Source organism: Epinephelus fuscoguttatus, linkage group LG15, assembly GCF_011397635.1.
Source record: "Epinephelus fuscoguttatus linkage group LG15, E.fuscoguttatus.final_Chr_v1".
NCBI classification, from domain to species: Eukaryota; Metazoa; Chordata; class Actinopteri; order Perciformes; family Serranidae; genus Epinephelus; species Epinephelus fuscoguttatus.
The window spans coordinates 5,316,369-5,343,013 of NC_064766.1; the positions used below are offsets into that span (position 1 = coordinate 5,316,369).

The 26,645-nt window shown below is 38.9% G+C and overlaps 1 protein-coding gene across 2 annotated transcripts; it reads right to left on the reverse strand.

The window, feature by feature from the left end:
* Positions 1–40: 40 nt before the first annotated feature.
* LOC125901827 (acyl-coenzyme A thioesterase 11-like) lies at positions 41–25,687 on the reverse strand. 2 transcript variants are annotated; one of them, XM_049597765.1, is made up of 17 exons: positions 25,527–25,687; positions 19,676–19,891; positions 19,451–19,520; positions 19,285–19,345; positions 16,804–16,908; positions 16,377–16,512; positions 15,721–15,812; positions 14,556–14,617; positions 14,323–14,442; positions 14,008–14,146; positions 11,007–11,062; positions 10,532–10,598; positions 5,842–5,925; positions 5,619–5,752; positions 3,610–3,777; positions 3,381–3,507; positions 41–3,290 (listed from the first exon to the last, which is right to left on the reverse strand). In XM_049597765.1, exons 2-17 carry the CDS (start codon positions 19,881–19,883, stop codon positions 3,051–3,053), a joined length of 1,869 nt encoding a protein of 622 aa, XP_049453722.1. In that variant the 5' UTR covers positions 19,884–19,891; positions 25,527–25,687; the 3' UTR covers positions 41–3,050. The 2 variants fall into 2 exon arrangements, with proteins under 2 accessions (XP_049453722.1, XP_049453723.1); XM_049597766.1 differs by lacking the exon at positions 25,527–25,687 and adding an exon at positions 23,888–23,928.
* Positions 25,688–26,645: the final 958 nt, after the last annotated feature.

Here is a 26,645-nt window from a genome sequence, read left to right on the forward strand (position 1 = left end):
AAAACATTTTATTAAAATTCCTATAAAAGCATTTAATGAAACATCAATGTTTTTATCAAAAGACAGATGTTACCTTGTGCTAATTCTAGACAGAAAATGGAAACAATTCTCTCACCACTTAATGCCACTCTTAGTGTTTCTAAAAATGAACCCTGCATTTCCTATAAACCCCATACTTGGTTAGATTTACAAATTTGGTTACAGTTAGATTTGCCAAACCAAGATGATTAACTTACGACTGGTGACACAGATTACAGTGTTATATTTGTGTCCAAACAAAATAATTCATAGTGCATGAGCCTTTATTTTGAAATCAGTGCTGTGTACATTATGTACTTGCTTTACTAGTACACTTTCATATAGTACATTATGTACTTGCATAGTGCATGAAGTTCTACAGGATAGTGTTGATTCATATCGAACATGGCTGTTGGCACTTATCAGAAATGACAATCTCAACATTTGAACACTTCTATGTAATGGCAAACTGTAAATAGACAGAGCATTACCACCAACATTTGACCACGACTGTCACCCACGAAAATATCTGCCAATTTCTTTGCTTATTCGCTGGAACAACTGCAGCTTCCTAGGCCACCATTTTCACAAGTTAGGTGGCCACTCCCTTGTGCTCAAAGCCAAGATGGCAATCAAATGATGGTGGGAGTCCAGCGTTCCACTCTCAACTTTTTGATCAATATCAATATAGGGTATAGTACTCACAGTGCACTGCATTTTGCCATGCTTGTCAGTGTGAATGCACTTATGCGCTCAAAATAGCAAGTGTACGTATGGAAAATTGCAAATCGAGACAGCACAGGTCTATGTTTTACATCGGACTCTGGTTAAATATTGTGTCTATGTGAGTGTCTGAGATAGTTTTTTTCCATGCTCACTTTGATCTTAGATTTTCTATACTAACACCTTTGTTTAAAGGTCCAGTGTGGAGGATTTAGGGTGATATATTGGCAGAAATTAAATCTAATATTATACTTTTGTTTTCTTTCGTGTATAATCACCTGAAAGTAAGAACTGTTGTGTTTTCGTAACCTTAGAGTGAGCCATTTATATCTACATTGGGAGCTGGTCCTTGTCTACGGAGATCACCATGTTGCACTACCATGTTTCTACAGTAACCCAGAACGGACAAATCAAACACTGGCTCTAGATAGTGCTATTCACATTTTTGCATCAGCTACCGTAGTCAGCAGCCCTTCCACAACGACAGCGTAGGAAAAACACTGATTTGTAATGTAAAACAGCATTAGTCAGTGTTTTTTACTGGTTTATATAACCAGAGGCCCGTACTATGAAGCCAGTTCAACTTAACAATTAACTTAACAATGCTCTGTAATCTTATAATGGAAAATGTACAAATATTGAAAATACTATCCAAAAATACACCATTAGCCAAGACTTAATTTACGTATAGGTATATCTAGGCTATATGTGACATTGATATGTTATTTATTTATTTATTTAGCCTAGTATTAGTATTAGAGTATTTTGATATGTCACATAAAACACTTTAAAGTAATGTCAGACTGTTTCTGCTACTGAAGTAAAGGGTTGAAAAGTAGCCAAGTTAATGACTGATGAGGTCTATTTGACCCAAATGTTGCATTTATAATAACTGGAGCCAATTAACTGTGTGTGGATTATGTCGCTAATAAAAGATTGTCTTTCTCTCCCTAGTTCTCACAACAAGGCCTGTCAAGTTATTTTGAGCTACAGTGATGGAATCAGAGTGTAAAATATCAACACTATCACTGTGGACTAAAATAAACTTTGCATGAGTAAAAATCATGTTAGTGTTGTAAAGGGTCTCTGTGTTTGTTAGAAGCTCTGTTTTAAAACAAGTGGAAATAGAGCCCTGGAACAATGAAATGATTCTACTGACCTATAACAATATATAGGTTACTCTTTTTTACCTGAGACTCCAGACTTGTATCCATAGATACTTTTTTCTTCAGTGATCTGATTGGTCAGAGGTCTGGATGTTGACAAGCTATGATCAGAAAGTCTGAACTTAACCTGTTCCCGGAGCAGGTTAGCTGTTCAGCGTAAGTGATTCATCCCAGTAAAAAGAGAACCAGCTTCATAGTACTGAAAACCTAGACTGAACCCTGAAGTTACCTCACTAACTCCAAATCCTGCTTCATAGTACAGGCCTCAGGTCTTTTTGTTTTGAAGATGAATTGACCTCTGTGGATAATCTGGTTCCTGGTTTAAAAAAAACAAACAAACAAAAAAAAACAACTCCTGAATATCTAGATCTTAAGTCATCAGGGGAAAAAAGGTGAGCACACAGTAGCAGGGGCTGGCCTAGCGGCCCTTCTGTGATGTATTGAGCAGGATAGGAAAACGCTATATTCAGTGTTATTACCAGTTTTAATTACCTGGTCTATTTGTTTTGGAGAGGAAGAGACTCCTGGTAAAAACCTCCTAAACAACGAACACTGAAATAAATTCTAACTAGGAGAGGTTTTAGCTTTTTGCACTCTGCTATCCTCACTGCTAGATGCCACTGAGTCCCCTTAAATTTTATACACTGCTTCTTTTAAAAACAAAGTTTGACAAAAAAATAATGTAAACGTCACCTTTTGTTTTCCTGTGAACACTTCAACAGTGTTAATCATACTACGTTGTATAAACAGTAGCTTGACCTCACTTTACAATTTGTGACGTGAACTGGTCTGGAAAGTAGGGCTGGGCAACATATCATTGTTACTGATATTGTGATATGAAACAGATGTAGTCATAGAGAGTGGATATCATTAATGCTGGTTTTAAAAGCTGCATCACAGTAAAGTGTTGTGATTTTTTTTTAACTTAAACAGACTATTCTAGCTGTTGCTGTTCTATTGTTTGCCTTATCTACTTATATCCACATTACTGATGATTATTTCTCAAAAATCTCATTGTGTAAATATTTTGTGAAAGCACCCAAGGTTAATCCTTCAATATCATTGAATATCATTTTTTTGGTCAAAAATATTATGATATTTGATTGTCTCCCTATCGCCCAGCCCTAAAGTACCACTGACTGTCTACAGCTTGGTGCCGTGGAGGGCAGATGACAGATTGTCAGCTTCATTATCACAGGTGGGACTGTCTGTACTCGTGGCCTGGTATTGGTCTGTTTGCACCTCAGAGGCAGACTGCAGTCTGTTCCTGGTCAGGTATTGGCTGCAGGAGCAGAAGCTGTGGTAGAAAGAGGAGGAGAGGCCAGCAATATCTGTGGAGATGTAGGGAAGAACCTCTGGAGATGCCTGGTTGAAGTAACTGATCTGGAAAAAGATCAAGGAAAAAGAGGAAGTTTGTTAAGATTTTATATAAATGCACAGCTGGTAATCAGTCAAACTTGCTATTTGTCTCACCAGTGACTTGTTGTCTTTGGTTTCTAGTATGGTAAATCCAGCACACAGAACCTCTCCTCTATTATAACCTTCTACGGGAGGGTGAGTGGGCAGGGACACTGAACGCAGTGCAATGACGTATGGATCTCTAAGGACAATAAAAAACAAGAACTAACAGTAAATACTCAAAGACAGAGGTGTATGAACTTTGACTTGTCATGTAGACATTCCAGCCAGTTATTCTACTGACCCGCTGCCACACGGCTTCCTCTTAGAAGCCAACAAGATGAAGTCCTGGCGAATCCCTTCTCCCTGAAGGGCTGAAGTCGGGGAACCTACTCCACCCTGCCGCACTGATGGGGTCACCACACGATACAGAAAGTCATCATCATCCACCCGGTGAATCAGCTCACAATTCCTGATTAAGGGAAGGACACCGAGATATACCACTGATTAGGATGTTGATAGAAATTCAAATATACATCTGGTTTATTTATTGACAGATCGTGATCAAGGACTTTCTTTGTTGTCTTCTTGTTCTGTTCTCTGTTTTAACTGTAGTTACATTTTGTTTATTATTTACTGTGGAGAACCACTAATTGCCCCTTTTGGGACATTAACATCTAAGTCACTAATTAACACCCTATACTCTATCTTGTTTGTTTGATCTGTACATAAAAAAAGAAGTGTACAGACTACAAGTTACAGTTTTACAGGGGTTTTTGTCCCAGACTATTACTTGGCCTGGCGCAGCCATCTGACCCTGTGTTAACATTAGTGTAGGAGGACATACCTCCACCCAGGCACTGAATATGTATTACACCGCTTTATTACCTGAAACTTTCAAGTACTCACATTAAATTATAGAATACTCGAGTACTTGCAAAAAAAAAGTCATAGGAAAAAAATATATATCTAAAAGTCTTGTTCACATGTGGGAGGGGCGAGTACTCAAATCCTAATGTTCAAAAAGGTACTCCAGTTCTCATGCTCATCCCTAAGCTAATTACAAACTTAATTACACTATCTGGATTCTTTACTGTAGCATGAGAAAGTTTGCTCCTACTGGTGGGTGGTGCTTTATTTTGACTAGACTGTTTTCAACATGGTGGCCTCTAATTTTACAGATTAACAGCACACTAAAATTTTTCACTAAACATTGGAAGGGAGTAATAAAAACTAGTATTACTGCATGCAGTTGTATGCGTCCGCGCACCTGTCAGGTTTCTCTTTAAGTTTACACCCATGTCTGTAAAAACATGGATGCTTCACACCTATTTTCCTGACAACACAGAAGATCTTCACACTTAGCACAGTTTAAAGATGGACACGCATGATTGATGTCACCAATTCAGTATCTGACCAAATGTCTCCCCTTCTGTTCTTGAGATATGACATTGATTAATGGCCAGAAAAGTGTTTCATGCAGAACATTATATCACAGTGAAGCTGACCTTCAACATTTTGGATATAAAGTGTCATTACTTCATTATTTTAGTTGATTAGATATTTGTGTGAAGTTCTGTCATAACTAGCAAATGAATTCTTGAGTTATGACCAAAAACATATTTTGCACAGTCACACTGACCTTGACATTTGACCACCAAAATCTGATCAGAACATCATTGAGTCCAAGTGAACATTTGTGCCAAATGTATAAATTCCTAAAGGTATTCTTGAGATATTGCATTCACAAGAATGAGATGGAGGCAAGGTCACAGCGACCTTGACATCTGACTCTTGACCATCAAATTCTAGTCACTTCCTCCTTGTGTCCAAATCAACCTTTGCGCTAAATATGGAGAAATTCCCTCAAGGTGTTCTTGAGATATCTTGTTCACAAGAATGAGACTGACAAGGTCACAGTGACCTTGACCTTTGACCTATAACCACCAAAAACAAATTACTTTATTGTTGAGTCCAAATGGACATTTGCGCCAAATTTGAAGAAATTCCCTCAGGGTGCTCTTGAGATATAGTGTTCACAAGGATGGCACAGACGACAGACGGACAACCCAAAAATATAATTTCTTCAGCCACAGCTATCGCTGGCCAGGAGGCATAAAAAGTTTTTTTGTTTTTTTTTTACCATTTAAGGACCTAAACTTTCACCCATTTCCTCTAAAATCATATTGTATCAGATCATACAGTATACCCTGACCTTTATAGAAGCAGTGAAGACAGTTTAATGAGCTTAAACTGATTTCTTACCAAAAGCATGCATGTTTGTTTGTATGTGTGTATGTGTGACAGTATTACTGATAATGTGTGTCCCAGCTCATCCTGTTGCTCAGCTCAGCCAGCAGACTAAAAGCTCTGTGAGCAGGTACATCCACCTCTGATTCCACCCTGAAACTCAACATGGACTTGTACTCCAAGGTGTAAAGACGAACCTGGGAACAAATAATCACAGTAATCACTCAGCTCCCCAGAGAACAGGAAAAAAACTCATACATGAAACAAAAGAACTCCCAGCAGGTACCTTGTCTTTCTCAGAGCTGAGGCGCCAGTTCTTTCTAGCAGCCAACATCTTCAGAGCTGAAACATTGTTATAGCTCAGATACACCTGGAAACACACAGACACACAAGCTACATCAGCATTAGCTAATAAACACATAGGCATGCACACAAAGCAGAAAATACTACTCTAATACTATATATTCTGATGACAATCCTATTAAAATAATATTCTTATTACATCCTACAAAAAGCGACAGTCTCATCTTAAATATTAGCTTGGTAATGAATGAATTTGTATTTTTGTCTCATGACAGCATGACATTTCTGCCACACTAGTTTTACAGATCAAACATACTTAGCATTATTGTTATTTGTTGTTCAAACTGACTTATTTAACTTATGATCCACATTTTCAGGCTGCCATTCATTTTCATTTATTTCAGTCCAGTATGAAAATCAACCTGCAGAGCCATGACACATTCTGCAGTATGGTTCACCAATCACAGTCAACATAATGTCTGCTTTTAAGTACTGTCAGAGTATAATACAGTGCAGACTTTTCAAGCAAGTCTGAAAGTGAATGAATTATGAATCATTAATAATACTGCTCTCTCCAGTTTTCTGGTGACCTTTGACCATGGTAGCATTATTAAGTGACTGGATAGAGTGTTTAAACTGCAAAGTTGGCCTTGCTATCAATAGTGATTTATATGTGTAATCTAAATGTTTATAACCCAGGTGTTAGTGAAACTGTATGATCTACATTTGTGAACTTTAAGTTCCTGCAACTCAGGCTTATGTAAAACACAGTAATAGTTAAAGTAATAATGTAAGTCATTCAGTTTTACAAGTTAAAGCTAATAAAAAAAAAAGCTTGTTACGAGTGAGTGTGTGTTTTTATCTATCACTAACAATTATGATAGTTTATATGATACATTAACAACTACACATACTGTGTGATTACTGTAAAAGGGTGCTACATTTATGGATTGTGTTAAATGCAGTTATTTAGTTTTTGTCTTAAACAACATAATGAGTCGTTTTTCATTGTGATATGAGTTGCCCATGCCATATTAAGAATTGTGCCACAGAGATCCTGTGGAGCGTGTTAGTAAAGCTTCATGCAGCACAATCCATCTCTTAAAACTGCAAGCAGTCAACTACAACTGTAACTAAATGTACAGTCAATAGTAGTGTCCCTCTAGCCAGCTTGAACATAAAAGGCTGTCCTTCATGGTTGCCATAAGCTCCTGTCAGTGATGATACGCCCTATCCATGGTCCCACCCGAAAGTTGTGATTGAGCAGTTGATTCCTTTTCACTTTGACACTGAAGATGTGTCCTGCTGTCATAAAGAAAAAGCTCCTCTGAGCTAGAGTGTGGATCCAGACAGGACCTGACAGGTCAGGCTGGGTTCAGCCAAATATTTACAAGTAATGTTCAGGTGCCAGTCATGGCCGATGACGGCCTTCTTCTCAATCAGTGCTTGGGTTTGTTATTTACATGACAACACATAGGCTATTTCAGGTGGTAAAAATTCATGTAAGTTAATGTTAGCTAGCTAACTACTGAGGATGTCAAACAAAGTTTATCATAACCCAACATTACCACAGTGGGGGTAACACAAAAAAGTAACGTGTTACCCCCAACACTGGTGTAACACAAGTAACCCGTTACAGTACTGTATTACCTTTTAGCAGTAACAAGGTAATAAAATGCGTTAGCAACAGGGTTTCGGGCAATATCATTACATTTACAATGTCACGTAACATGTTACCACCCGAAATAAACTGTTAATTGTTTTCATTTTTCATTCATCCATACTGATGCACACTACTCCACTTCCGCCAGTGCGCCACCGGAAAAAATAGTTTGCGCATGTTGTTGAAGATGTGAAACAGGTGGTGCTCATAGAACTAACAGTATCCTGGGAAGAGAGGATTGAGGAGGCGTATCAGCGCAAGCGCAAAAAATATCGAGCACTTATCCTCGAGAGCCAGCAAAGCGGATGGAAGGCCTGGAATCTACCAGTAGAGGTCGGCTGCAGAGGCATCTCTGGGCAGTCACTCTGGAGAACACTTGGATGGTTGGGGATTGAAGGTGTGGCCAGGAAGCGGCTGGTAGTCAACATCACCAGGCAGGCGGAGGCAGTGCCCTGTTGGATTTGGATTCAGCGGGAGCTGAGGTGGCAGAGCCAACCTGTCGAAGGACCAACAGCATAGAGTTGGGTGGTGGTCAGCGGGGGTAGACCCAGGACGCTGGAATCTGCTGTCAAGCCCTCCTGATGTGTCATGGGCTTAATTTGACGAAACATCAAAAAAAGGGAGGGTGTCCATCTGATGACCTGCTGTAGCCACTCAACTCTTGCCCAGTGCTGGTGCTTGAAAGATGGAAGGAGAGGAGAGAGCGTTGCCACTGGCTCACAGATGGTGCAGGGCAGAGTACCTGTAAAGGTGGGCCAGCTGTGATAACCCTGTCGTATTTTGCATATACATTTACAATGCCACGTAACATGTTACCACCCGAAATAAACTGTTAATTGTTTTCATTTTTCATTCATCCACAGTGATCCACACTACTCCACTTCCGCCAGTGCGCCACCGGAAAAAATAGCTCGTGCATGTTGTTGTGTGTTGTCATGTCATTGTAGGCTACATTATAGACCTAGAAGGGTGCCAGCGATCGGCACATCTGAGGCTATGCGTTATCAAGTTAAATGTGTTCCCATTAATACACCCACAACATCTACAACGCATCCTGTCCTGCGTTTGTGTCCTAAGGCTGCTTGAAAGTAGCGGGGACTAGGAGCTGGTCTCTGGTTTGTTTTTTGCTCTGATGATCAGCACATCTGGGTGATGTTAGTATACGTTGGATGTGTTTCTATTCACATCCCCTACAACTGCAGCAACACTGGCACACAGTCCTGTTCTTATGCGTAACTCTCTCTCCAGTGCTGTTGTAGCTAACCAGCACACCATAACATTTGTTGTGCCAACCTCAAAATTGTGTATTGTGTTTCATATCAAAGGCCCACAAATACTTAGCTATATCTCGTAATTATTAGACTTTGATCCTCTGCCTGACCCTCTCTGTGTCCAAGGCTATTCATTTATTTTAAAAGGTTTAGGCTATTTAATTGTTCTTTGTCATCAGGCTATTATTAATATAAGTATGGGATTGCAGTACAAAGTGGTAACCACTGTATATGAATGCATGAATGGGTCAGACCTGTGAAGCACTGGATTTGAAATGAACTGTAATAAAGTGGAGCTTCTGTGCTTTGATTACATGCTGTGAAACAACATGACCATCATCCATTTAAAATGAGCATTAGTTCTTCTGAGGTCATTTTGGTCAAAGTAATCCAAAAGTAGTGTAATAAGTAACTTATTAGTCTACACAGAGTAATATTGTAAAGTAACTTATTACTTTCAAATGAAGGTAACTATTAATATGTAATAAATCACATTTTGAAAGTAACTTGCCCAACACTGTGTTGCCCAAAGCTTGTGGTACTTGCTCAGGACATTCCGGCATTTCTGACTAGCAGCAGCAGTGAACAGAACTTTAGCATTACTCGAAGACGGATCAAACAGAGGAGGACATCACTGACACCGTCGACAATGGATGCTATAAGCCATGATGGCTGGATTATGTAGTTCAGTTAACAGCAGTTATAGTTCAAAAGAGTTCAAGGACATTAAGATTTGACATACACAAATAGTAAGACCCATGTTTTATTATTGTGTGGGTCTGTGTTTAAACAATCTGCCTATGACCTATGAACAATGCCTTTTGACAGTCGTTTACACTGTGCCACGTGTGTAATCACGTCAGGCTCGGGTCAGGTTTGGACATAAATAACAGAATGTGCGTCAGGTTCTGTTACCTTTCTCTCAGACTTGGGTCAAAAGTAATGTGCGACCCAAGCCATACGCCGCACCGCTTCATGAAAACTACTGACAGGTCTCTGGTGCCCTCTGCTGGACAACACTGAAACACATCACACCATTATTTTCTATGTTTCGATTTTAATGTGGCATTGAAAATTCATGTCACAATGAAAAACGCCCATTCAGTTATTAAAGGATTGAAGAAAGATGTCATTAAATATATGTTATTAAATTATATCACTGTAAACACCTACATAAAAAGGAAAAAACATATCACACATTAACTGTATTTCACTTTATTTCTTTGTTTGATTTTTTTTCATTTATTTCACCATTTTTAAACTTCCACACAGCTACATTACTGCAGAATCATTTGAAAACATATCTTGTTTATATATCTTGTTTGTTTAGAGCCTCTAAATTTCAAAATGCCACTTGGACACTAGTAGCACTGTTAGGAAGCTACCCCCCTGCCATGTTCTGCTCTCTAATTGCTCTTTTTGTGTGAGAATATAACTAACCACACAACACAGATTTTGTCTTTGACATATGTTTCTTGTTTAAAGCACCAGAGAGCGCAATATGTCAGCTGGTAACTCAGGTCCTGAATGGAAGCATTGGACTCTAGTCCAGAATTTTTTGGTCAAATGGGATCTAGTCCCATAATAATGACCAAACACTAGTGACACTGTTGACTCGTCGGTGAAGTAGGGGTCAGTAAAAAGAACTGTGCAGTCTGCATCCATTCCTCTCCACAAGTTAACATATGGAGGACAGCTCATGTTAGTAGTCCTGAGTGATTCCTTAACTGTTTCCTCACCTGGTTTCTGGGGTCCCAGGGTACAGACAGAGGGACCTCGCCCTGCTTGTGGGAAATGATGTACTTTCTGAAACAGCAAAAGGAGCTAAATTAGAAGCATTTTATAATGTAACTGTAATGCCAGAATTGTTTGATAAATCTATTCATCTAAATCCACTAAAACACCAAACTCATGTTCAGAGTTTAAAACTGAGGTATCCTGTTGTGTTTTGAACACTTGTGGCACTGTAGACCAGTGCTTATGTGTTTCATGCATGCCTTTTATCATGAACAGCAGTGTGATACACATTTCTACACTATGCATAGGGCTGGTTACTGCCTACTGAAATTTCTGCAGATTGTGCTTTTTACCGAAAAGTTCAATCTTTGTTATTTTTAATGACTCAAGTGTGTTAGAAAGTACACAAACAATGTCACTTTTGATCTTAAAGTTAAGAAAGAACATGCTCTTCACAGGAACACACAGGCAGGTTACCTGTCCAATCTGATCTTCTTCCTTGCTATGGCCTCTTGAAACCTTCTCTCCCCTTCCTAGAGTGACAAAGACGCATACAGAGAGAAATTAAACATGTCAATTCAGCTATCCATCTTTTACATCCTCTTGTCCTGTTTAGGGCTACAGTGATCATATTTCAATTTTTTTTTAAACCAAAGATGTTATATGTATTAATTTTGACACTGTGATAGTATCCTATCGGCAGATGAAGGCTTTAAAATGAAATATCGGCATTAGGCCGAAAAGAACATTTCTGCTGATGTCAGTGGCTGATAAGATGACGCTTTAATTGTGCGACTTGAATTAGTTGAAAGTATTTTACACTTTTGTTTGAAAATATTTAATAAATATGGCCTGTTTTACATGCAACCTTAGTTAAAGTAGTTTTCCCTTTTTGCCCAGTGAATGTGTACATTTTGAAAAGCATTGTATTTTATGTCTGCATCTTCCAGTGTGCCATCACGATATAAGTAGGCATGTTAATTCAGCTACTGGAGAGACTTAATGCTGTCTGCAATTAGATGGTAAAACGTTTTGTGAACCATGTCGGACTCTGAGGACCTCAGGGACCGGCCTCCTGCTGGTGCCCGGAGTCAGGACTAAACATGGGGAATCAGGATTCCAGTTTTATGCAGCTAAAATCTGGAACAGTCTTTCTGAAGATGTGAGACAGGCCTCTACTCTGACAATGTTCAAATCTAGGCTCAAAACAGCTCTATTTCACTGTGCATATGACTGAAAGGATCTTATCTGCACTCTTCTCTTTTAAAGTTCATTTTATAATGATTATTTATGTTTTTATTTTGTATTGTGATTTTAATGCATTCTCTTGTTCTGTAAAGCACTTTGAATTACTTTGTGTACGAATTGTGCTCTACAAATAAACTTGCCTTGCCTTGCCTTGCCTATGTTGGTATCAAAAGTAACAGCGTATCACAAAAAAAGAAATACTGTGCATTCCTAATTGAGGTGAGACTCACAAGAAACATAAGAAAGACTGATCCAAACTAAAGCAGCAGAGGCCAAGATATCCCGATTTTTAATCCCTAACATAGGTCAAACTCCAAATTCACTGCATCCTACATCTCCCATAATTCAACATGGTAGTGTTACTTTTTTCAGGTTCTCCCTGCCTAGCAAGCACCTACATCTTTCAAAGTCCATGCCCCAACTTTTTAACATAGGCCCAAGCCAAAATAACTCCAATGACATCATCAGGGTTGTTGTCCATATCCATAAGACTTGACTAAGCTCCTCTAGAACCACAGAATCCATTATATACCTGTTTTCACAAGCTGAGTAGTATTACTCATGACTGATTTGTAAAATTAGCAAAGTGCACTTTCATCTTAGATGACTGACCACAGCACTAGCACTGTAAGTGCAGCTGTTTTACCCAAATAAAGTTGCTTTGTGTCTTCCTATAACAGTGGGTGGTTTTACTCAGGGTAAGACTTACTCCCTGCTTTAACTACAGAGTGGTGTCTGAAACTGCTTATGCTATCTTGGCTTGCTGCACATTGGGTGACAGGCTGGGTATACTATGGACACATCGGCACAAGGCTTACTCATAAGCCCCTTTCCCACTGCACAAAAAAACTGCTAAAATACGCTAACATCTGGCTTTTTAATCTAATAGGAAAGCTGACAATTGGCATTCACACCAAGGGCAGATGACTCTGCAGGAGATATTTATGAGCTTTACATTTGACTCCGATTTGGTGGAGGCACAACAAACAGGTGAACATGCTAATTGTAGCCCCTTTACTGTCAAAATGCAATGACATACCACCACAAAATACCATCTGTCTCCGCTACAGCAGCATTCAAACACCAATCCAAATTAGTCTGCACCAACTTTGAAAGAGAGAGACTGAATAAGAGATATATTAAAAGAAGCAACCACCATTAAATTTTCACAGTCCTCCATGCTGCTTTCTACTGTTTACTAACCTGTTTTCAGGCCTGTCCGTGACATCAAACATGACACACCAAAAAAAACAAAACAAAAGGAAAACCACACACACGCACACACATACACACACACACACAGAAAGGCATATCCGTCTGCAGCGAAGCCGTGTACACAATGGGAAGGAGTCTATAACCTATTTTTAGCGTATTTTCCCATGCTTAAAAATCTGCATACTGATGGTAATTTTTGTGGGAAAAGGGTAATAGAGACAGACAACCTTTCATGCTGACATTCACATCTATGGGCAATTGAGATCCAACAATTAACCTAATTTGCATGTCTTTGGACTGGATAACCCAGAGAAAACCCACACTGACACATGGAAACATGCAAACATGTGAATGGCCCCTGCCAGCCAGAGGGTTCATTCCTAAAACCCACTACAGGCCACAGTGCTAACCACTACACCACTGTAACAGCATAACTCAGCTGATTTCCTGCCAAATACAGCCTGGTGTGTAACAATGTAACAACAACAAAGACTTGGAGAGGCCGCTGCTGTTGTCTGGGTTGGTCATATTTGTTTATGCTGATAGTATTACTATCTCATGATTACAGTGTACCCATAAACACAGCACCTTTCACTCTGTAGTTGAACTCTAACTCAGTGTGACTCTTACAAGTAGGAGTAGGACATTGTGATAAGAGCTGCTTCAATGAACACAAGGCCGATGTGTCTCTACATGGGGATAACTTAGATAGAAGTTAATAAGACTGCAGTTTATAACTGTCATGGCTGGGAAATTATTAGCCAATACGCTGTAACTTTTTTAAGGGAAGTGGTGAATAACAGATCTATTATCTATTATCAGAAGTTGGCACAGTGGTAATGTCAATTTATCAGTTTCTGAGAGTAACAAAAGGCTGACCCCACCTTCTCCCGCTGTTTCAAAGGAGCTTTTCTTAGAGGATATTTGAGGGGATTTGTTATTTCTGTACCACCTTTCTAAATCAGACATCTTAATGTGTTCTTCATCAGTACTTCATTTTTTTTAGGTGACTCACCAAGGGTTCGGGTCGAATCCACGGTAACGCACATGGCTTCCCCTGGTCGTCAAGCACCTCGAATGTCATGAATGCAGAGTTTATGTGTCTGTTAGGCCCTTCCTCCTGGTAGGCTTCCGCTCGCACCCCCACCTCCATGCTGCAGCACACAGAAAATCACTCATTTCTTTTTATTCTAAGTTATATACTGTCTTTGTTTCTTTGCTGTACCCTTTAAAAACCGGCATGTTATCATGACCTGTTTTCTCCACATAAATCAGTCAAGTGTTATCTTATCGTCTGAATCTTTATGGGTGATTGAGCACATACTCATACCTGCTTTTGAAGGCGTTGTTGACTATAGCTTTCAGCAGCAGTCTGTCACCAACCTGAGAAGGTCCTCTAAAGGTGAACATGTCGATGGCCTGCAGAGTCGGGTGAGCCTGACAAAGACGACTGCAAAGAGAAAGAGAGAGATTATACCGTAAGAAAAAAAAAAGAGAGGACACTAAATCTGTAACTCTGATTAATACATACAAAGTATTTAAAATGTGTGTGTGAGACTGTACCTGGCAGCAATCGTAGCTACATTCACCATCCAGGCCATGATCTGACCTCCAAATGTATTTATCTGGTATTTAGATAAATGATATAGTCAACGTACCCCTAAGGACTATATTGGCACAACACAAATGAAATATACAGTGCATGAACAGTGAAAGCCTTTAATTCATTAAATACCTGAATTTTGATGGATTTTTATAATATGTTGCACAAAGGCACCAAACCAAAATGTTTTACTGAAGTCAAGAGGACAAAATAATCACAATATTACCCAAAAATTCTCAGTATAGTGTTACCAAAAACAGCACTAATTATTAAGGACACACCAGTTGTGAAAGGTTTAAAATAACAATTTGGCCAATAGTCAGAGTCGCTCCCAGCGCCTGAACCTGCGTTTTCCAGGCGGTTAAAGATGCAGTATGGGTACAGCCCCTAATATATCCTTCTTTCACAAAAAAAAAAAAAAAATTTTTAAAAGAAACTGCTTTAAAAGCCTTTTTTAATACATCATAATTCCCTGTTTAATATCTGTTTTATATTGCCGTGAAACATCAATAAATTTCTCCTTCAGACAACTGTACTTCTTGCCAAAAACTACATTTTACTAGATTACATTTGAACACATCGTGATAAAGTTATAATTTCACCCAGTACTTATTTTACTGTACAAAACTTGAACGGAATCATAATGCAAATCAATGCAACCTCTGACAGCAGTTATTTCCAGCCACCGGCAGCTAACAGCTAACGTTAACTAGCTCTCCACCTGATGATTTCAAAATGGATTTGTTGTACACAATGAAGCATTTCAGGGAAACAATAGGGTGCATCCCCTGACACATCAATAGTGAGTTTACTGCATCCTTTCGTCTCAAAGACATCCCGGGAAAGATCTCTGTTCCTCGCAAACACGTTTTTGATTGACCCCAGGATGACAGGACACCATTAGTCTAGAGCCCTGCTTTGTAGCGTGCACAAAATTAACATGTGACAAACAAAACTTCGGTCAACAAGGCAAATATTGGCCGATACCATGTTCAGCCAATACTATAAATCAGTGCATCCCTACTAATTACCACATATTATCAAATCAGAAAATAACTGCAGATCTCTTGCTCTCCTGAGATTAACAGACAGAGAGGCAGACAGAGCCATACGTAAATAAATAACCTGATGGTTAGCATGCGGGGGTAGAACCAGTTCAACACTCTCCACCTTGGTCTTCTCTGCTGCCACCGCATTGGCTACTGCTGAGCTGTCGACTGATACACAGACACACACACATTTGAAAGTTAATGCAAGTTTTTAAACAATACAGTTGGTGTTATTCTATATATTTTCTCTTCCCAACGAAGACAAAAATCTTTAAATCTACAACCTAATATATAGTTATAGTATATATGTAGAATGAATGAAATTTTCAGCAGCGCATGAATTCACATTTGGTGCCCCAGTGAGTATTTCTGGCAGCATGGTGTATGTGGGATTGAGTCAAAATAAACTACAGTGTGTGTTCATGCTAATGAGAGATCAAGTCATCCAGTGCAACAGTGTAGCTCACTGATGTGCTTTCAACACACCAACTGTTTTACAGAAAGTAACATCAAGTGACTCAAAACAATTCTTTTTATTGATATCACATTTCATATTTCATCACTGCCTCATTGTGTTTAAAGTCCAGATACTCTGTAGTGAGTTACTGTCCTTCACTTTCACCATCCAACAAACCTCCAGAGTCGCTGCAGCATCTGCTGTATCAGGGGGCAGCAGCTACTTTTAATGTGGACTGCTGTATGCTGTGATGTGGTAGTGTGCCTCAAACCTACCCTGCTGGATCGACCCATGGGAGAGTAGATCTTTGATGATGTCATCGTGAAGCATCCTGACCCTCCGTCTCTCAGCCGCCACACTGTATTCAACCTGCTCTTTCTCAGTGTGAGGTACAATCGGCTTCAGGATCACCTGTGAGTAAATGCCAGCAAATGTGTCTACTTAGTGTCAAAGAGCCTTTCACAGTACACACACACACACACACACACACACACACACACAAATACAGACTGTTCAACTGCGACAAATGACATTTGCATCTGTTTTTACATTCACTTTGTTTTTTTGCTTTAAAACAATAATTTCGATGTGGATGTGTAGTCAGTTTGTAGCAAGTTGCCACTGACCACATCATATACATTCTTAACAGCCAAAAGGGTCATTAAAAAATAATTTGCTATTCCATACAAACCCACCCCTTACCTTTTTTCCCGTGTTTGTGCGCTGAGTAACAAAGGTGGCGAAGGCGTGACAAACCCTCCAGTGACGATCAGAGAACAGGTCCTCACAGCTCACCTGTATGCCCACCTTAGATGGAATATATATAAGAGATAATCTATGGTCAAACTCTTTTGCTTTGACCATAAATTATCCCTGATATTCTAAATAGTGTTGAGGTAATACACTTTTTTCATATAGTCTAGGTATCAGCACTAAAGGATTACTTTACCAATGTGACAAACACAAGTAGCTTAGTAACAGCTGTAATTGGACAATTACATTTATATTTGGACATCATTTGGTATTGTACCACTGGAAACCAGCCTTTTGCATTCAGATTAGCTGAACTTGAAAAAAAAGGCAAGGCAAAAAAAATACTGATGGACATGTTCTATATAGATATATACATTTGTGTAGGAGGTTCAAAAATGTAAAAAGGGCCCATTTGCACATTGGGAAAGATTATATTTTAAATGAAGATACTAAAAAAACGTTTATTTCCAAAGACTTTTCTGAGAGGTTCATTTTTTATCATTTCATTTTTAACAAAAGTAGGTTGTCTTTAACCATTTAGCGCTGTATACTGTATATATCTATATATATATATACTGTATATATGTCACCTATTGACAATTGGAACAACACCTCACTTTTTAAAAAGTATTTTAAAAAATCAAAGTCTTGACTATAAAACCTTGTAATGTTCCAACTTCCCAGTGATTGAATTTTTCTTTTGAAGAGCATATATGATGGATGTCAGACGGAGTTGACAAAAAGTTCCATATTTATCAATTTCTCAGCAGTTGTCATAAGTCATTTTATTTTTCTAAGTTGCTAAAAGTCCTCTTAATGCTAATCAAAATACTCATTTTTAATCCATAATTCTTATTTAGTTTGGATTTAGAAGGGCTATGGAATTGGTATGTTATGGTTGAGACACATTCGATATCAATATTATTTAATGAATTTATCAAAAAATATAAAGTTTACCGGTGCTTGAGCAGCATTCCCACCTTCTCGGAAACCAGAAAGTGAAACAGGAGTGCTTGTGATAAAGCTAAGCCCTTTCACAACTGATTAAATTATGTTTTTGCAGAAATCTGACGGAGTTGACAAAAAACCCATGACACAACTTTACAGGGCCAACATTTTCATTAGTAAGTATATTTTAAAACAAAGATGATGATTATAGCAGCACATTTTTACACTGATGTAATCAGCACTGTTAGTTTAGTTTTAAAACTGTTAGTTTTAATTTGAAGGCTTTTAACACATTTTTTAATTGTTTGAAGTTGTGAATTCTTGTCTGTCTGGCACAGGGCAAGGTTACAAGTTAGAAAAATTAAGGCACATCAAAATATTTTATGAACCATATTTATTTTTTTTATAAATAAATTCTTTAAAAAATATATTTTACCCCAAATACAGAATTAGTGTGTTGATAAGTTTATTTATTTATGTAACGGCCTGTCTCTAATATAAGCCCATGTCTCTCTGCTATCTAGTTTAATATAGGCTGTTATTTGAGAATTAACGGTACATGACAAAATAAGTTTGTTTCCATTTGGGTGAATTTGCAAGTGTACCCAGGAGAGTGAATATCTCCACCAGGTGGCCCCGGGCTAACTGCAGCCACTCAAGACAATTCCTGTAATTCCAGCAGGTGCAGCGCCCTTCAGAAGTGTCCCAGAAGCTAATAAAAATACACGCCTTGTGTGTTTTTGACTCAGAGGGCTGCACCCTGTGGTACTGTCACTCCCAGCTCCCTTACAGTCAAGATGGCAATGAAGATAACAAAAATGGGGATTTATTCATGTGGTATTGTATTTGAGTGGATCATAATCTATTGAGCATAGTATTAATCTTCAGATGTTCCTGTTCAAAATAAGACCAAACTTCTTTTATAGATGGCAGTATTTCAGCAACAAAAGCCAAAATATGGCCTGTAACAGACTGTAGGACTTGTTGCCAGCTGAGAAGATTTCCATAAAACCTGCGCCCCCACCAGAGAAGTCTCTTTTCACTAAAAGAAGTGAGAAGTCAGCAGTCAGTGACGGTATAAAAAAGTCATAAACAAGTTATTCAACAACCATGAATCGCAGTAATCATGAGTGGTCCATGAGCATACAGTCATAAATGTGAACAGAAAATATATGAAAAGAAAGCTTAAAAATGAAATTGAATGAAAATACAATAAAATGCACACACAGGACCAAACACATGATTCCCTCCATGCTAAATGGTTACAGACAACCTCCTTCCATTTAAAAAATGAACTTCTCAAAAAAGTCTTTTGTAGTAAAAGGTTTCTCAACATCTTCATTTACGCCTGGTGGAGATAACAAAGGGTATTATGGTATGACTGTAAAGAAACAAAGAATGAGTAAGTGTCTTTGTTTGTAGAAAAGGATGTTTAAAAGTATAAGTGATATACTGCAAGAACACAATGCAAAATTATCTGACCTCCATGCTGGTGTTAAAGGCTCTGTTGACCTTTGCCTTGATGTTCACCACTTGACCCACACTAAACAGAGAGGCATAAAGGAAAAATGAGTATAGAATGAATACACACATAAACACACTAGCAAATCAGAAGGACCCACGCCTTTGTACACACACGTTCTGTTACCTGATGGTGCGTTCAAAGTGGATGTCATCCATAGAGGCAGTGACACAGGGACTCCCAGCATGCCTCTCAGCTGCCCATATGAAACAGACATGTGTCATGTCCTGCCCAGCTAGTCAGTGGTTACAACAGACTGTGGACACTTACAAATGAAATCATTTCAACACACATCACATGACTAATATTCACACATACACACATACACATACACGCACACACACACCTCACCAGAAAGGCAGGCAGTGGAGTCTATCCACTTGAGCAGTTGTCCCACGCTCAGCTCCTGTCGATGGTTGCTGTGGCAGGGCATCACTATCTGACTCATTTTCACCTCTGTTGGGTTGAGGCTCTCTTCTCCTTCTTCCTCCTCCTCCTCCTCCTCCTCATTATCTTCCTCTTCCTCCTTCTCTGGATCACCTGCCACTCTGGAACTCATCTTCGAGACTGAAAGGAGAAAGATTTCTTAGACAGATGATTTTCAATTTTAGGTCAGTTGTCTTAGTTAGCTTTAAAAAGATTAAAAGAATGACACACTACATCACTGGTGCCCATGCTCCATTTTCACACCTTTAGGTAACATGTACTATTCAGGTTTTTACTGGCTGAGGGCTGGTTCTGGAGCTATTTCTGCCAAAGATAAATCCAAAGTTGCCAAAAAAAAAGATATTAAGACATTAACACAGTTGATGATGTATTCTAAAATGTCATCTTGCAGCCCATTTGCCAGAAAAAAATGTTCGCATTGTACAGCTCTGCAAACCATAAATACATTAAATTTGTACGTTTCATCCTTATTATATTAACGTTTCTAACGTGACGTATTATATGAGCTGACTTTGTCATCTGGAGGTGGAGGGGATTGTGGATGGCGTGACATCTCAGGGAGATGCCTGCCAAGCTGCAGACCACTGCAGACCACTCTTCAAGACCAAGAAACAACAAAACTGATTGTGATTCAGTAAGTCATTGCTGGGTTTCTTGCAGTTTTTAGGCACCAAACATGGGTGTCTGGTGACCTGTCACTGTGTTTCAAGCAGCTTTTTAGGCACAGAAAGCAGTTGAGTTTTACTGAGACATCACTACTTTTCACACCGGAATTGTGCCCCCAAACCGAGTACTGTAAGCCAATACATTATCTTTTTCCTAACCATAAACTAGTGGTCTTTGTGCCTAAATGTAACTATATGTTAACCACAGCATTGTTGAAACGTAAAGTTTCAACGTATCCACTACATAATAACGCACAAATGTAATGCATCTATGGTTGCAGCAGTGTTAAATTTGTTGATGAAAACTATGACAAAACTTTTTCTTCAACAACCTTTTTTCCATGACAAAAAAAAGACTGACGAGCTAAAAATTGATCTTGAGAATACAAAGTAAGACGAAATCTATGTTTCATTTTTGCTGACGAGATGAGACGTGATGAAAATGTTGATGGTGATCTATCCGACATTGAAAGCTTATAATTATCTTCAAATGCTGCATGAGTGACAGGTTGGTAAACTCCAGTAAATAGTCTGAGCCAGGATGTTCCGCTTGCCAGCAAAAACACTCACACTGGAGTAGCATCAGCCGCTGGTGCAAGTTGTGAGCTGTAATTCAGCAGTAAATAAACAGTAGTGTGTGTCTGCCTGTGGATGGTGGAGCTGCTGAATGGATTTGTGGCGTTTGTTGGTTGCAGCAGTGGCTGTTAGCAGTTAGCCACTGAACTGCAGCAGTGCAAACAGTGCTGTGTTGTAAATAAAAAAGTCTGAACTCAGCGGAGTTTGATCTGACACTAAATGTTTAGTTTTACTCACCAGCTCTGTGTGAGGACACAAGTTTAAACCTCCAGACTAACATGTTGCAGATTAAGAAAGAATTCAGGCTTTAATTATTTTTCTGCTTCTTAACAGTGAGGTGGATAAGTCAGATTTTACAATGACCCTGGGTACAAATCCTAGTTGTCTCAGATTAGTTATTTGTGGTGTCAAAGTTTTTGAGAGCATAAATAGAGATGTTGAGCTTTTCAAATGACGATCAGTAAGTGTTTGCTCGTAAATCACCCCTTAAAACTGTCAAATACTGCTGGAGAAATGACAGCTTGTAAGTGTGCAGAAATTATTTGTAGTTGTGGAAAAAAATTGTAAAGAAATTTTCATACAACCTAATTTCTGAAACATGAATTAGCCTCACTGGATTAGTTTTTATGATTAAAAAATATAAAGAAAACAAAATGACAAAAAGTTGACTAAATATTTTGAATTTTCCACAACTAATACTAGACTAACACTATGAAGGATAAAAATGACTCAAATGTGACTAAAACTAATGAGTATTTTGTCTCAAGACTAAGACTAAATCTAAAATAGTTGTCAAAATTAACACTGAGTTGCTGAAACGTACAATGCCAACATCACACTTGAACATCAAAGCTACAAAACACACTAGGACTCAACTTGTCCTTGTAAAATCTCACATTCCATCTATAGCCTAACCAGTTAACTTAGCAATGAACATCATAAATGTTTCCTCTTCATCAAATGTTTTAGCTTATCCACAAGATTTACTATCATTATTATAACAAGATCTCAGCCTGTAGCAGCACTGACAGATCATGAAACAATGACAAAGTGTGGCCTCTGGCACAGACATGTAAATATTATTTTGTTTGCCAAGCTAATATAGTCTAACGTCAGCTGCCACGGACGGGCCCACTTCTGTTATAAGTGTTGGAATTCACCACATGTATGTTGATTGAGTGGGTTACAACCAACTAGGGATCTCAACAGATTCCCCTATATAGGAATATATGAATGAGGGAATAGTGGTTCATTCCAGACACAGCCACAGCATACTCAATATTTAAAGACATCTCTTGTTTTGACTATTCAATAAGACATCTTAACAATAAAATAAAGCTGCCCTCTTGGGCAGATGACCTGTAAACCCACTCAGTAATCAATCCATGAGTAACAGACTCCAAGCCCTTCCAGCTTTCAGTCAGAAGCAGGCAAGTCTGAATCAACAGATGCAGACTGTGGGTATATGCCTGCCATGAGCCGGCTATTTCAGCAGGCATTCTCCTCCCCTATCTGCATGCTACCGTTTTGCCAGGGCACCATCACTGCATCTTGAGCTTAGAACTGAACAAGATAGCTGTGATTGGTTTAGAGAGATACAGTCATCATGCGGATGAGAAAATGCATTAAGAAACAACACATAGCCGCAGCCCTGGGTGAGAAGAGTTATAAAGGTCAATTACGAGCAGTTTGGCAGACGAATGGATCCATTTTTGTGTCTGGACTAAATTAATTTCAGTATATCTCAGTTTGTGTTGGAAACATCTGTCTGGAACCAGTTTCCTGGGAAGCTATTCAGTGACACTGCTGACAAGATAATCATAGAGGGTAGCCTACTGTTAACACCACTAAACATACAGTATCTACAAGAGGCCTGCATTACATTGTAGCATTCTCTGAATTCTGCTGTATATCTGGTGAAGTAGCATACCACAATATGTAGATTAACTTTTCTATTTGACCACCACTTTTAAAGATAATGTCTTCAATGCATGACACATTGGGTTACATAAGTTAAGTGGATACATGAGGGTTGCACTCATACAGCCAGTGATGGCGCAACAGTTTACCGCAACAGCTTCCTGTGAAATGATTCACTCTCAACTGAATGCTTTTTCTTGACAAAGTTTTTGTCACAATCGGTTTCTCAGACCTCAGAAGCCAAATTCAGTGACTTTGTGCTGTTAGCTCACTGAAGAGGCCCCAGCCTGTTAGACAGGGATTTTAAGATGGTATCTGGCTGCTGACATTAGGTGGTAATGCATGGTGGATCACAAATGCACCCTTGTCTCTCTCAAGTTTCCTCACCCCTTCATCTATGCATCAGCCACGCTGATTTGGACATCTGGTCCCCTGTCCCCTGAGTTGAAATACAGCACTGCAGAAGATATCTAAATACCTGTAGCCTGAGGACTTCAGAGGTCTCTACTCATTTCCTTTGTCTCCAGCTGATAACGCTGATGACATGACCTGACAGGCACAACATAGGTCTGACAGGTCTGTCCGCTCTGAGCCGCCAAGAAAACACAAAGCTACAAAGAGGGTGCACGCACTGTGCACACACTCGACGCAATTACAGGCTATGGAAGAACGAGCTACCTTCGACAACTTTTATTCCTTCAAACCGAAACATTTGCACATGAAACAGCGACATGAAGAGAGCTTCTAGTCACATAACGTTAAGTTAAATTGCTGCGCACCAGACCAGCTAGTCTTCAGCTGGAACAGCGAACTTCAAAAACCTTCCACAGCTGAGCTTCAGTAACGTTACTATAAGCTAAAGCTGCTACAAGCTGCTTCAGTAAACACGGAATAAAATGAAAGTTAAGGAGTTAATCTTTGTTAGCTTACTTTACAATGTAATGTACTCACTAACCTGCCGGGACAGCGACTTGTGGGCGTGTAAAGTTACACGTTGATAACATGTTACTTTAAGGGAGTTCCGGTAATACCTTTCAAAATAAAAACACAATTTCAAATGCTTTGTTTTGCTATTACCCGAATGACATGCCACTTATTATGTTCTAATTAATCTGCCATGAGAAAGTAGCAACTAGCTTGATATACTGAGGGACTGTTGGTTATTTTGGCAAGGGGGGGGGGGGCATTTTAAATATCTTTTTTAAGCACTGTAAAAGGACTTTGTTTTGGCTTAGGGTAAGGGCATACAATGCTGTGTTTTGTTTTCATTTTACCACCAATTGTTGGGAAAGCATATTTTCTTTTAAAATTGATAAAGTTACAGAATTTATTGCAGCCAGAAACTGCTAAAACAGAAATTATTGTTGGGTTTTAAAATTTACACTGGTATTAAACACACTGGGTCTCATTCATTAAATATGGGCAGAACAAATTTGTGTAAACTGTTAGCTGAGGGAAATTTACATATATTTCAGCATTCATCAATATTTTATTTTTTATTTTTATTTAAACCTTTATTTTACCAAGAAATAGTCCCATTGAGATTCAGAATCTCTTTTGCAAGGGAGTCCTGGCCAAGACAGCAGCATAACATATATATATGTTAGAAGCTCCAGTCGTTTCACTACTCACAATATATCTGTCCATAGTAATTATCATCTCCATATGGTGGTCCCTGGCTATTCAAGGGCCGGGTTGTATGCTAATTGCTGACAAGCGGGAGCATGCTTTCAATTTACGACTGGCATTTATGAATATCCACACTTGCCTAGGAATAGATCCTAATTTCCCGTGCAGTTCATGAATCCAGTGTAGGTTTTTAGTACCAAGGGTTTTTTTAATGTGCGAATCTTCTCACAGATTTAATAACATTTCATAAATGACATTTACCAACATTTCATAAATCAGACCCATTATGTGGGACTAATGCTTTAATCAGAAAAAACATAACCATATCTTAAGCTTAAATACTAATATTTAATCAAAATCAATTTATTCTACATCTCATTTAAAGTTTTGACACAAAGAAATCATTTGCATGAACTAACTGGCAGGCACAACATGGATGAAAAACCCATGGCTTTTTTCAACTCCAGCATTTCGTTTTGTACTTTAAACTTTCAAACATTAAAGGGTAAGTTTTGTCATCTGACAACTAATTTATGGTGAAGGGAAGGTCATGCTTTTTCAGCCAGCCACTCAGGAAGGCTCAAAGAAAAATGAGCTTTGGGGACGGTCAAAATAAGATGACAAAATAAATGAGGTCACACCCTTGCCTTCCTTCATCCCCTACTCTCCCTCTAATAAGTAAAGAACAGTCCCTAACATTTAAGTGACGTTTAACGGTGCATTGATCCACACGAGAATACACTAGCTACTAACAAGTACACCACATGGATGGCAATATTAGCAAACAACACACAAGACTCAAACGGAATTTATATCAGAGGCTACTTTTTATGTGACATTAATTAGCAAAGCGACTGACTTCCGGTGTTTTTGTGTGTATCTCTGGGTAGCTTGACAGAACTACAGTTTGGACCAGAAAACTTTAAAGCATTATAAGTGACGTGTCAGACGATGTTTCGATGTACCTGTTTGTAGCTTCTTTTGTGTCCTGTAGGTTTGTCCAGGCTTGTGTCTCTCTGTCTCTCTGTCTCTGTCTCTGAGGTCGGTTCAGTGTGTTTGTAGTCTGCTGGTCCTTCCTGTCAGAGTGCAGCTGCGGGTGTAGACTTGCTCTCATTGCCACATTGATACAGTCGGATTGTTTGTGCCTGCTGTGGTGCGTGAGGGAAAAAATGTGCTTACGTAAACTGTTTAATTTGCCAGCTCGCACAGCACGGCTTCCCATTTGGTTTCGTTTGTTTATTTGTTTTGTTTTGTTTTTTAAAGTGTTGTCATGTGACATGCAGTCCCGTGGAAATCAGTTAAAATCATGATAGTATGTGATGTATTAAATGTGACTCAGTGGAAACACTGACAGTTTTTGCTGACACCCATTCAGTGGGTCCAAGGCTGTTTTATCCACTGCAGGCAGCTGCCCCTGAGCGCCAGACCCCCAGGGACCCCAAAGATTCACTGTATGTCAGTGGATTTTTGTTATTTGGTTGGTTTGTACCACTCAAGTACAATTCCTAAAGCACAACATTGTAACTCTGTATCAAAATGCACAGAGGTGGTAGATGGGGCTTGATGAGGACCCAATAGCAATTGTTGCTCAGAGGCACCCTAATTTTATCTGTCCATGAAAAGACCCTGCAGCTTTGGTAACTACTGGTCTAAAGGGATAGTTATTACTGTAGTCTGAGTGCAAAAATGACTGAAAAGGTTATTTTTAGGCCCATCATACATATATACAGACCTCAGCTAAGTTGCACTCCATTACCTGATATCTTATGAAGTGATCAGTTTGATTTCTTGCATCTTGATTAATAATTTTCACACTTTAATATCAATATACAAGTTAATTCATGTGCTTGATCATAGAACTGTTATTATCCAATATTTGGACTTGATAAAGAAAAGGCATTTAAACTTTATTAGTAATACTTCTAAAAGTGTGCTGTTGTAAGCATCACTTTCCTTTTCCTAAAAATGAAAAAAATATGCAATCAGAATATTTTTGACATCAAGTATAATTGCATAAAAAAGACAGTCCATTGTGGGTGAGGACTCTGGTGTCGTGCACGCTGACTCACTCTCATTACTCACAT